Source organism: Xiphophorus couchianus, chromosome 14 (genome assembly GCF_001444195.1).
Source record: "Xiphophorus couchianus chromosome 14, X_couchianus-1.0, whole genome shotgun sequence".
Classification (NCBI taxonomy): domain Eukaryota; kingdom Metazoa; phylum Chordata; class Actinopteri; order Cyprinodontiformes; family Poeciliidae; genus Xiphophorus; species Xiphophorus couchianus.
In genome coordinates this window covers 19,575,990-19,588,972 of record NC_040241.1, presented here as the reverse complement: position 1 = coordinate 19,588,972, position 12,983 = coordinate 19,575,990, and the positions used below count along the sequence as shown (strand labels likewise).

The window sequence follows — 12,983 nt, the reverse complement described above, 5'->3', positions numbered from 1 at the left end:
AGTGAGACGGGGGACGAAAACAAAAGAACAAGAGGATCAAACAGGAGGGAGGAGAGAAAGAAAGAAAGAAAGAGAAAGGAAGGCGACCTGCTGTAGAAAAACGAGTCAGCGAGACAAGATGAGCTGGCAGGGGAAGAGACGGAGAAATGTAAAAAAAAAAATGTGAGGATGACAGAGAGGAAAAGAAGAAGGAGACGCAGCAGCTGGCATGGAGCTGATGGCTCCTCAATCACTGCGTCTCCCCCTCTGTTGGGAGGTCAGAGGAGCTGCCATCCTCCTCCTCCTCCTGGTTCCTTTAGGCTGTTATGTAACAGAGCGAAAAAAAAAATGAGCTGAGGAGAAGAGAGGAGAGGGAGAGTTCTTCCTTTTACTTAGAAAGCAGCTGACAGATTTTTTTTAAAACTTTAATTACCTTACCCTTAATTCTGGCTGAAGTGGGTCACTCTCTCAGGAGACCAAGTCCCCTACAAGAAGTAGTAGCTTGTTATCATTTCAAATGGATCAAAAACAGAGAGGACTAAGTTTCACAAGTCTGACTCAATAAGCAATGAATCACTTGATAAATTAAAATGAGCTCAATAATTTTCTTTTCAATAATTGCGTTTATCATTTCTGGATATTTTAAAATTTCTTCAGGACAAAATTAAACTTCACTAGTCTTTCAGGGGTCAAACTTGCATTATTATACTACGAACATTGAAAGTGGTATCAAAACAACATTATTATCGTTTATCGCGATAATTTCTGGGACGATTTATGGTCTAAAAAGTTTGTTATTGTAACAGACATATCAGTAGGATATCAGGAAAGTCGTGTGTTACTGATAAAGCTGCGTTTTGGAGATGCTTCTTGGTTAACAATGACTCTTCTCCAGTCCGAGTTCCGTCTCCATGGCAACCAAATGCGGACCAATGAGTTGGCAGTCTTTTACCGCATAACTCACATTTTCCCCACAGAATCTGAAGATACAATGCAGTATCTTATAAAATTGCTGTATATCAAATACATTTTACTTTAACAAAATTTGACGCAATTTAACGCCTTGAAATTGGGCTTCTGTCTCTTTAAGAAGTTCTTTCCGTCACTCCAATTTCAGCACGTCATCACAATAATGTTTTGTATTATGCCCTTAGCAACATTTTTACCAGCATTTCACTGAGAAATAGTTAATATAGTGAACTCAGTGCCGCCAGGTGTTGCTAATTGCTGGTGGCTAGTCTGAGGAACTGAGTGGGTGAGGAGCAGCTGCTCTGTGAGGCTCAAGCTTTGAGGAGGAGCTGTGCCTTGAAGGCGGGGCTAGGTCCACCTAGACGTTTTGGATAACTGGATGGTTGCTAATGGAGATTAAAATATTTCTCAAACATGCATGAAAGAACCAAGGCAACGCTCAGGTAAGTGTTTGATGAGCGAATAACATTATGTAGCTCATATTAATTCAAATCTTTAAAGAGTTATTTGATTTCATATGTGTTACAACAACATCTCATTTCCATCTGGGATCAATAAAGTACTTTTGAATTTAAAAGCTCACAAAAGCCCATTTTACATAACACCGCTCCTTTAAAACTGGTAGATTACATCCCAAAGGTTTTTGAAACGACTCATTTTCCAGACACCAAAAAACATTAAATCGACTGAATCTTTTTTAGGGCTGTTTTTAGAAGCAATAGAGACACAAAGGAAGCACAACAACATTAAAAAATTAAATTTTGCATAATAGGTGCCCTTTAGCACACCACACAAAATTGGAATAAAAATCTTAAAGGATTCCTGATTCAACAATCAGAAAGGTAAAGATGGCTCCATGTTAGCGCATTTATGAGGTGGAATAAAATCAAAACCATAAAACGAGCTGCTGAAAACCAAAGCTAGCAGCAGCTGATTCTCAGGAATCTCCCCACATCTTAGACATGACAGTGAGGAGGAGCTGCAGCTGTAACAGAAGGCTGTCTGCTCTGAAGTAACGTTTTACAGTGAAGGTCTCCGCCGTCTCTTTCATGCATATCCCACTCAGCGCTGCAGAACATGCTCACACAGCAATTTCCCCCTCCTCCTTTAATGCTCTGTGCAGTCAGGTAGATGATTGTGCTGCTGATTGATACCGGTTTCCAATGATGTGAGCGACTAAATAATCCAACTCTGGCAGGAAGGAAACAATTTCCGAGCTGTGACTTGAGAATGTAAAAAAAAAAAAAAACGGCATGTGATGGAGTTACAGCCGTTATAAAACGAGCCGGCGAATGCGGGGGTGACCTCCGCTGACTGATGTTCGACGCGCCGCCACATGAGGAGCGAAGCGCCGTTACACAACAACAATCTTTACACCTGTCTGGGAAATGAGCCCCGCTCGCCTTCGGATGTGCCCTGCGGTATTACGTGATGAATATTTCACATTGGACATGAGACTGTTTAAAGTTCAGCCGCTGAGCGTAGGTGTGCAATTGCATAAGAGTGGGAATAATCTGAGCTTTCTGGACGTGTTCGGAGTTGCCAGGTTGGGTGGGTTTCTGCTCGATTGGGCTGATTTTGAAAACATTTGGCTGGGTAAACAAAAAAAAACCAGGTTGTTAAAATTTGGGCTGCTTTTCACAACATTTGGCAGGCCGCAGGTTCTTAGAAGAACAAAATTCTTTAGAAATAGTTGTGATTGTGTGGCAGAAAACACAACTTTTAATAAAATTTTGTGTTATCCATTGATGGTTGCTGTGGAAAAACGTAATTTCTGAAGTTATTGTAGTAGAAAGACCCGAGAAACTGTCTCAGAGTGAAATTTCATGCTTTTAAAAAGAAATGGGAAGGTAGTCTTGATTTTCTCAGTATTAAAAGGTCAGTAATGTGAACCAGAGTGATGTAGAGTTTTAAGTTTACATATAAATGGATTACTTTTTTCACGTTATATACATGCCTCCTGTTTCTGTTTTAGATATTCAAAATATGTAATAGACATGATATTATTGCACTTATCTTATTTGTAAATTTATTTTGAAATCTATAGATTCTATTCAAAGTGACATCATCAATGATTAATCACTGGTTGATTTAGTTAACCAATGATAATACATGATATGATATGATATGATATGATATGATAATGCATTGATGCAGCATCATGATTTAAAAGTAAAAATTGGCACAAAAAACTCCACTTTCATTGTATTTAAAGAGTCAAGACCTTAACAGTCTCAAACGTTAGATTTGGTTCCAATCAGTGTATAATAAAAAACAGCCAAAAATGTTTTTAATTTTCACAAATCTGAGTGCAGTCGATGAAGTATGGGACACAATATCATATATACATATTTACATGTCATACATTTCATTAGAGGTTGAGTTTTGGGCTAGTTAGGCTTTTTTAAGCTTTTGGGTTTTATTTTACTTTTGAGCTAGAAGCTGTCAGTCAAATCTGGCAACTCTGGATCACCAGGGCCAGCCCAAGGCACATGCAAGTTAAGGGGATGCATAGGGCCCCCACATCACCAGGGGGCCCCCAACAGCACAAAGCTAGTGTGATATAAAAATGCATACAGTTTGAATAAAACTGACTAAGTGCTACTACATATAAAATAACAATTTTGATATTATTTTCATAGTTGGTACATATTTAATAGGTTAATCTCTTCCTGCTTTTGGGGAAATAGAAGACATTAAACTTGTTAATTTGTTTACTGTAAATTTGGTGTTTTTCAGCCGATGTTACTTTCACATAGTTAAAGTAATGTAACACACTTATGATTATAATATTTTGTTTAATTTGCTGCTCCTTAAAATCAACAGCTATAATAGCATCAGCATGATGTAAGCTAATTACAAATGATGCTAGTAGTTATGTTAGAGTAGTTTAATGATGAAGCATCTGACATGTTGATATTGGGGGGGCCCCAAAAAGGCTTGAGCCGGCCCTGCTGATCACATTCTTATCTGCTGCTCTTTCTCTGAAGTCTCAAACAGATGTTTGCTGACTGCAGTGCTTGTTTTACTCGGTAAAAACCCAAATGAAGGCGCTACAGGAACCTTGCCCAGCTTCAGGACAAATGTTTGGGTTCTGAGTTTGGAAACACTTCAGCTGCCACATTCTGACGTTTCAATAAAAAACAACGAAATGTACAAGCTTTAAACTGTGATTTCTCTTTTTCCCCACCCGCTGTAGGTTGTAAATCTGAAATTGTGCCGACTAGATGTTTTCCACCTAAACTGTTGTTTTGACAGAAAAAACCTGCTGTGTTGCCACACCAGGGATATTGTATAATATATTATTGATCTGTGAGGGAACCCTGAAGGGATTCCTGGAGTCTGGGATCCGGCGGATTTAGTCAGTAATCACAGAGGAGGCGACCCACAGCGGGCTGATGATGTGTTTCTATGGAAATTGAAGGTGAAAATAAAAGGAAAAGTGTTTAGGTTTTATCCCAGATAGTATCATTATTGGATGTTTTTTAAATGCTGGTAATTATTTAGCATAGCATATAATTATTGTCTTAAAACAAGCTCCTATGTCTTGCTGAAAAGTTGCTTGTAAGTTAGTTTTGTTTTATTTCAAGTGTACTAAGATATTTGCTTTAGAAAGAAAACCAAATAAACTTGGGAAGAATTTGTGTTTTGCAGTGTTTGAACTCATTTCCAGTTCAATAACTCCAATAAACGACTACATCTAGACAAGTGGCGGACAAAAGGAACGGCAGGAACTTAAATATATCTACAGAATATAAACAGTGTACAAATATCATACTTTTTTTTTGCAATATTTTGCAATTATTGATGTAAAACAAGCTCATGTTTCTTGGTGAAAAGTTACTTGTTAGTTATTTCCAGTGTGCTAAGACATTTGGACTAGAAACTAGACCAAAATACTTTATATGTACTTTGTGTTTTTGCAGTGTACATCATAACAGTGTTATTACAGCTACTGATTTTAACCTTATAAGAGCAGCAACCAAGCAAAGATGCTCTAATTAATTTGCATTTTGCAGACAAATCCTGAATTTGCAGTAAAAGTTGTCAAATTTAATATCTTTTGGAGCAGTGTAAAATGTGAAATCTATCATCACAAAATAAAATAAAATGTTCTCTGACTCACAAAAGGAGCTGCTTTCGTCCTTTGTGCCTTCCATGGTGCCATCCGGCAGCATCTGGAGGTAGAATCCGTGTCTGCAGTAGAGTCGTGTGACGATGCCCTTCAGCTGGGGCTCTGCAGAGCAAACACAGTGTTAACAGCACATGTTAGCCTCCAGGAGCACACACATTCACACACACACACTTGTCAGGTGGCATTTATCAGAGCAAATGGCCACGCCGGAGCCTAGACACTGACTAAACAAGAAGGAATTCTTACAATTTATCCGGTTAAATGCTTAGATGGAAAGGGGTTTACATGTCTTTAGCTTTCTTCTTTAGCTTAGCTTCTTTAATTCAAGCCACACATTTGGGAGTAGGAAGCACAAAATAAATGTGTTGCTAGATGGAAAACTAAAGAAACGTACTTTGAGCAAGACTTTCATTCATCACAACTAAAACTAAAACTAGCTTTGGCCTGCATGAGGTGTAGCAAATTCAACGTTGGCTTAAAATAGCAAATAAATTATTCTAGCTAAACATGTTTTGAAAGTTGAATATTTTACCCAAAAAGCACTTTTCACTTGATAAATGTAGTTGTATTAAAAGGTTGCAGTAAAAGGTTAATATCCAGTTTATAGTTTGCTTATTATTTGCTAAGATAAATGCTAGCAATTAGCACCTGGCTTGTTTGAGCTAGCGTGAGTTTTTCTTCAGGCTCAGAAGTGCTGAGGAGGACCAGATGGAGGATCAGACAAAATGTCAGGGTGGTGAAGTGTGTTCACAATAAACATTTAATGAATCTCATCAAACATGAAGGAGGATGGAGGAGTGTGGGGGCAGCTGACAGTTTGCCCTCAATTGACAGAAAGGATATTTTAGTGCATGAGGAATAAAGAAAGATACGATCTGGGAAATCTGCTCATTTAAACTTTTCAAGTCGTACAAGCAAACATAGTCTCTGTGTTTTGGAATGTTTTTGGGGGTTTTTCCACAGATTTGCACACTAAAATTGCAATGTCATATTACAATGAACGATGGGGCAAAACTGGAATGACAAAACTACTTATTTACCACAAAAAATATATAAATAAATAAACAGATGGATCTGTTTAGCGAAAACTATGCAGTAGATTTGTTTGGACACAGGCTGAGTTTTCTAGTCACATGATTAGGTTGTTTAGCTTAGCATAGCTTTAACTGTATACAACTCTGTTTTTAGAGCCATTATGCTAACTCTAGTCAACCTACTTATCAATGTAAGGTCAATATTACTGAAACATTATAGACTACATATTGTAAACAACTGTTTAATTTCCTTGTGGAGAAGTCTGAGGCTTCTTTATTTTATTACTTTTCTTAGTCATATACAAATGGGATTAAAGATGGAGATTAGCCATTTAGCTTAAATCTGATGCATTTGCATGTAAATGTTTATTAATATGCAATGCCATGTGTTTATAAAATACAACTGAAACAATCAGATTTGCCAAAAACATCTTGATGATCACCAAAATCACAGCGGACAGATGTTTCCAACAGGAACTGGTGAAATTCAGGTTGACTTTATTTTATATTCATAACCATCATGTTATGGATTTACTGAAGATTTCCTCTCTTTTATCCCCACTTCCATACTAAACCTGACTACAGCGATCCTTATCCAAGATGAGCCATCATCCATCCATCCATCCATCCATCCATCCATCCATCCATCCATCCATCCATCCATCCATTGCCAGCTGACTGGACACAGAAGGTCAGTGTGGTAATCTGTTACGTGTTAATCTCAAATTAAGCTCCGTGCCACACACGGATGCCATGTGCATCTGCTGGCCACGGAGGACCTGAGCAGCAAACACGCAGCGCTGACCTTTAGCGAGTCTCTGCAGCTGCATTTCAATCAGAGGAAATACTTCCTGAAGAGAACGAGCGTGACATCAGCAGCAACACAAGCAGCCTGCAGATTTAACACGCAACGTCTGAGACACATTTTACTGACAAAACTACTCGTACCTCCTAAGAAGTATGAATAAGAGGTGCATAGAGGATTGAAAATTATACTCAAGTAAGAGTAGCACGACTTTCAAATTTTTTTTATTCAAATAAGAGTAAAAAAGTATTTGGTAAAAAATCTACTCAAGTACTGGGTACTTGAGTAGATTTAATATTTTATTTAATATTTTAAATATTAAATATCAGTATTTAATATTTAAAATATTACATAATCAGGTGGACCAAAATATGAAGTTAAGTGGAAATTTTGTATTTAAGGATCAAAATGAAAAAGATTAATGTAAGTAACAAAAAAATAACAAAATCAGGAAATTTCTTTCATTATAAAACCTAACAAAAACTGCAGGTGTGTGTCTGAGTCTGGTCAATTTTTGGTTAAAACATGTTTGTTTTTCATTCAGTGGGAAGAAAATCCCGAAATTTTACTCAATTAAGAGCATAAATACTTCATAGTAAAATGACTCAAGTGAAAGTAAAAAGTAACCATTTAGGAAATTACTCAAGAGTAAAAAATATTTGGTAAAAAGTCGACTCAAGAACTGAATAACTGATCAAATTATCAATCATTTAATATTTAAAAATCACATATTCAGACGGACCAAACTCTAAAGTTAATTGAAAATTTTGGTATTTTAAGGATCAAATGAAAATTATTCAAATGTAACATCATTATAAAATAACAAAATAAAACAAAACAAACGTTTCCAAATCAGTTTCAATATAAAATTTAAAAAATTTTAAAAACATCTCCAGGTCTGGTGAAGTTTTCATTCAGTGAAGTTACTCTCACTGGGTTGAATATCTAGAAATTTTAGTCAAGTCAGAGTAGAAATAGTTCACAGTAAAGTTACTCAAGTAAAAGTAAAAAGTGCAGGAACTGAATAAACGCGTGACAGAGACATGTGAGACGGTGTTAGTGACATGTTCTCTATTTGAACGCCAGTTGAGCTGTGAGCTTATTAAAGAACCGGGGATTCATTTCCCACATTAAGAATCTCAACAATTAAAGTCTCTCTGAACCCTGAAGCCTCATAATGTCAAATGACAACTGGGCGGCAGATCGCCTTATTTTTACCTCACTGTTCATTTCCAATGTGTCCAACAGAGACGAGCGCATTTGTGGTCAGACCCGCGCTGAACTCAGCAGGATACGAACTACAGCAAGATTTATTATAAATGGCTGCCGTGAAGTTTGTTCAAAGAAAAAAACCATTATACAGAAAATAAAAAGATTTGAAACTGACAAATTGTTATGAAGCTGAAAGAAAGTTTGAAACTGAAAAAAAGAGTAAACTGAAAATAAATTTTTGAAACTCAAATTAAAGATTTGAAACTAAACAGTTATTTTAAAACTGAAAAAAGTTTTGAAAAAAATCTTTTTTTACTGAATAAATCTTTAACTAAAAAAAGTGGAACAAAAAAATAAGCTGAAAATTAACATTTGAAACTAAATAATTATTTTAAAACTGAAAAACCTTTTATGACAAAACTGAAAATAATGATTTGAAACAGAAAAAATTATTTGAAACTGAAAAAAATCTCTGAATCTGAGAATAAATGTTTAAATTTTCTTTCACATTTTTTTTAGATTAAATTTTATTTTAAGATTATTTTTTTTCTTTTTAACAAACTTTATGGCCCCAATTTATCTCCATATATTTTCAGGAACATGAAGTAAAACAAACTATTTTCAAAATAATTATTTTGACTTTGATTTGTAGACTGGTTTAAAAGTCTTGATCAATATTTATTTTACGTTTTTATAGATCTTAAAGATTTTGGCGTAAATAATACTTGTATTTAAACCAAAAAAGCAGAAAAAAGGATTTAAAATAAAAAATTGAGACATTTCAGAACCACGAGTTTAAAGCTTGAGTGAAATATTAATGCAGAAACTTTTGTATGATATGAGAGCCTACATTAAGGCTGGTTTACACATCTGAATTATTTTCTCATTTTCAGGCTGTTATTTAGCGATAACACATAGTCAGGTTTTGCATTTTGCATACATTTTAACAGAATTGTCATTTATCAATCCCTCCTTGAATTAAACCCCAGTTTCTGCATAATGTAACTTTTATCAACCTCCCTCTTGGCCTTTTCCTCTTTCTCTTCTGTATTTTTTACCCACCTCATCCCTAAAACTGCAGAGCTAATCTGCAGGGAAACCCCTTACTGTTGCTGTTTCTGAAGCGGCAGCACTTAGCAGCTGAATGACAGACTGTCACTCAGAAGGAGGAGGACAGGGCAGACCCGGGACTCGGAGGAAAAGCCGCAGATGAAGCTGAAGGTAAGCATTTAAAAAGTGTTTTAAACAGGTTTTTGGTTCACCTCAGCAGGTGTGTGAATTCTTCTCTTTCCGCCTCGGTCGGACAGCTTGAAGCCGACGGATTATTATACGTCCATCTGTTTGTCGGGTCGTTTTCTGAAGCGTTTCCCGTTCTGTCGGCGTTAGCATCCCCGGGGAGTCCAGATGTGCAACAGCGCTGACAAATTATGGTCACCGTAGATCATAAACTGTGAGAGGGTCGAGTGGATGCCCTGCGACAGACTGGCGACCTGTCCAGGGCGTACCCCGCCTCTCGCCCGGAACGTAGCTGGAGATGGGCACCAGCAACCCTCCCGACCCCATTAGGGACAAGGGTGAACAGAAAATGGATGGATGGATGGATGGGTCGAGTGGAGATTCTTACAGAAGCTGTTCCCAACATTTACAGTTACACTCAGGTGAAACCAACATTTTGCCTCACTAGCTGTGATTCCATCAAACATAAAATTGCACAAGTTGGACAAAAATAAGACAAGATATCAGGAAGAGAATTTGGGCCCTCAATAAGTCAGTTTTATATTTGGTTACAGTTTCAGATGCATGAAAGTTTCACGTTCATTTGTTGAAATGATTATATGCCATTATGAACAGCATCAAGCTTTCCCTCAGAAAACTTTCTAAGCCCAGTGACGGTGAGGAGTTCACCCAGCACTCAACAAGGTCCTTGTCTAAAAAAAGTTTACAACTTTGGAAGAAATTTGAAAATACGCCCAGGTATTCATGTCCTACAAAAGGCACACAAAAAAAATTCAAACAAAATAAATGTAATTGTTTTGCATTTTGGTTAACTACTAATTAAGTAGTTTGTAATTATGGTCACATTTAAATGTAAAATAACTTCAAAGAAATATCACCCAAAACGGACAACAATTAGTTAGCATATTAACTAAATATTATAGGCTACAAAACTAAAGTATTTATTGTATTTTGTTTTCCTAAATCTGACCATTTTCATTAATGTCTGCCACCTGGTGAAGTAATTTAATTAGCTGGATGTGATTTTTCTTTGTTAAAGATATATGCGCTCACTACAAGCATGGGTGTCAGCATGCTAACACCCATGCTAGCTTGCACTCTACCTCACCTAGCCACAGCTAGGCTAACATTAAAGTCACAGGTGAACGAGCAGCTTATCGTCTCCTCTGCTCCTCAAACTTCAGGAACAGAAAGTGTTCAACAGTTTTTGATCCTTTGTTAGAGATTTGTCACTTTATTCGAAGTGTTTACAGAGTTATGGTGATTTTAAAAAATGACACCTGACCTTAAACTCGTAATATGTTGCCGTAACACTTACAACTGTTCCACCTAAGATGATCTTTATCTGACCCATGTTTGCTGTGACTGTTATTAGCATAGCACCACAAATACATTAAATATCTGCTGTTGTCATAGCAACATTCCAGACCCGCCAGGTCTTCTGGTTCTGCTCTGCATCCCCACAACCAGAACCAAACATGGAGAAGCAGCATTCAGCTTCTATGCACCACAAATCTGGGACAAACTTCCAGATTTGCAGAAAACTGTAAAACAACTGAAACACTGAGCTCCTTCAAAGCAAAGGTGTCAAACTCATTTTCATTTTGGGCCTTATCAAGAGCACGGAGGTTCTTAAAGGGCCTAAATGTATTGACAAAACCCATTAACAGACTGTTAAAATATTAATAAAAGCTGTGTCTGCACCTGAAAAGTACGGAAAAATTAAATAATATCCGACATGTTTTGAAACTGATCAGTCCCTCCAGGAGTTAGCGATTCTTTTTTTTTGCAATGAAAATCATTGATTTGTGGAGCTAATTTAGAAATATTGGCAAAATATTTTGTAATATTTGCAGATATGCATGATTTGTAATTATGTGACTTTTTATTTGATTATTACTTGACATCAAGCTGAGGAACAAATGTAGTAGAAATAAGATATACTGCCACCTGCAGGTGGGAGTTATCAACACAATGTTTTTAACCATTTTGGTGGAAAATTTACAGTAAACTCATAATTTAAGCATTATCGTGTGCTACACAAATGAACTTGACTTTACTATGAAAAAATGATCCAAGAGATGAACATGTTTTGATGTGAAATGGGAGCATCAACCCCACAGTGGAAGAAAAACACCTTGTTCACTCTGTGGCTAGCTCTCTGTATTGTTCGCTTTTCCCAAAACACACAAATAACTGAGCTTTCCAAACAGCTGTCGGCTGGATAAACAACAGTTATTGGATGTATTGGGTTCATTTAGGGCGTTATAAAGCATAACTCCGCTCACAGCGGCGTGAACAATGTTTAAAGTTTGACCAAAACAAACTCTGTCAACAACCCAAACAAGATCAACATGAGGCGCCAACACCACCGCCGAGGTTTTTCTATCCAATCTCTAAGCTGCCAAGCTGATTTGAATAGTTAACACTGCACCTGAGACAACCACTGTAAGTCAAGTCTGTGCGCTGACAGATTGTTCTTTGTGTGCTGCGACAGAGGGAAACAAAGCATAGTTGACTTCTTCAAGTAATTACTCCTCCAGGCTGAGCAGCACTAATTTACAGCTGCACGCTGCTCATGCAGTAAGGGAGTAATATTTCTACTCTGCCTGTGCTGCTGCTGCTGCACACAAACAGGAACACTCTATATTTACCTTCCTATTGCAAGTTTCTGTTTATATTGTTCATAAAAATCACTGTCTAAGTCAGACTATCATCAGAAAGGTGAAAAAATGTCGGCTGAGAGAGAATTTTTTATTTTTCAATACAGCTTTGTGGGGAAATTCTTGCTTGGGTTCTGCTACTTAACATGCAATGCCTCTGCACACCGGTCTGAGAAAATCTTCTGTCTGTTAATAAGCTTGTTACTCTCCACTGACTGTAATGTCTTTCTCACCACTTGCCTAAGAGCCTGAAGCCATTAATCCATGGACATATGGATTTTACAACTAGTTTTTCATCTTTCATTTATTCTGGCCAGGATTCTTCTGACTCAGAAAAAAACCATGAGATTTATCATCTACAGAACTGGAAATGAGTTAAAGTAAGGGATTTATTAACCAAAACAATTAACCAAAATAATAATAATAAAAAAACTGAAATAACACAAAAATTGCATAAAATATGTCATATTTCACTTTTCACTTTAAGTGGAGTAGTAAATTGCATAAAGCCATGGGCTCACAGTATCCCCAGCTGACAGTGAATAATGGCGATGAAGGCAGGTTGAGCCTATATGGTAATGACCATATTTACAAGGACCATCAATCACATAAAAATCACCATCCGCCTCATCCCTCATAGGATGCAGAGGAAAAAAGAGGCGGGACGCCCCAAAACAAACCGTCTCTCCCTGTTTTTTATCCGATCTTTTTCTTTTTCTGACTACATTCAAGCATCAGCTTTCAGGAAAACCAATACTTATAAATATTAGTACATTAATCAGTTATTATACATGTTTGGCAGAAGTTACAACGTCTGTGCTTTGGTTAAAAGGGAGAGGTCAATTTGTTTAAAATGAAGCTATTCTAATTTGCTAGTTAAAGTAAAGCTAATGGTTTATCAGATTCATGGTAATAGATATTATCAAGCAAATAATGGCTCAAACTCAAGC

At 36.9% G+C, this 12,983-nt stretch overlaps 1 protein-coding gene across 2 annotated transcripts in view; it reads right to left on the bottom strand.

The window, feature by feature from the left end:
- fgf11a (fibroblast growth factor 11a) overlaps positions 1-12,983 on the bottom strand; it is an 82,585-nt gene that overhangs the window by 36,639 nt on the left and 32,963 nt on the right. For both annotated transcript variants that reach the window (XM_028039302.1, XM_028039303.1), the window contains exon 3: positions 5,075-5,185. In XM_028039302.1, coding sequence (XP_027895103.1) covers positions 5,075-5,185 — 111 coding nt within the window. The remainder of the gene's footprint in view (positions 1-5,074; positions 5,186-12,983) is intronic.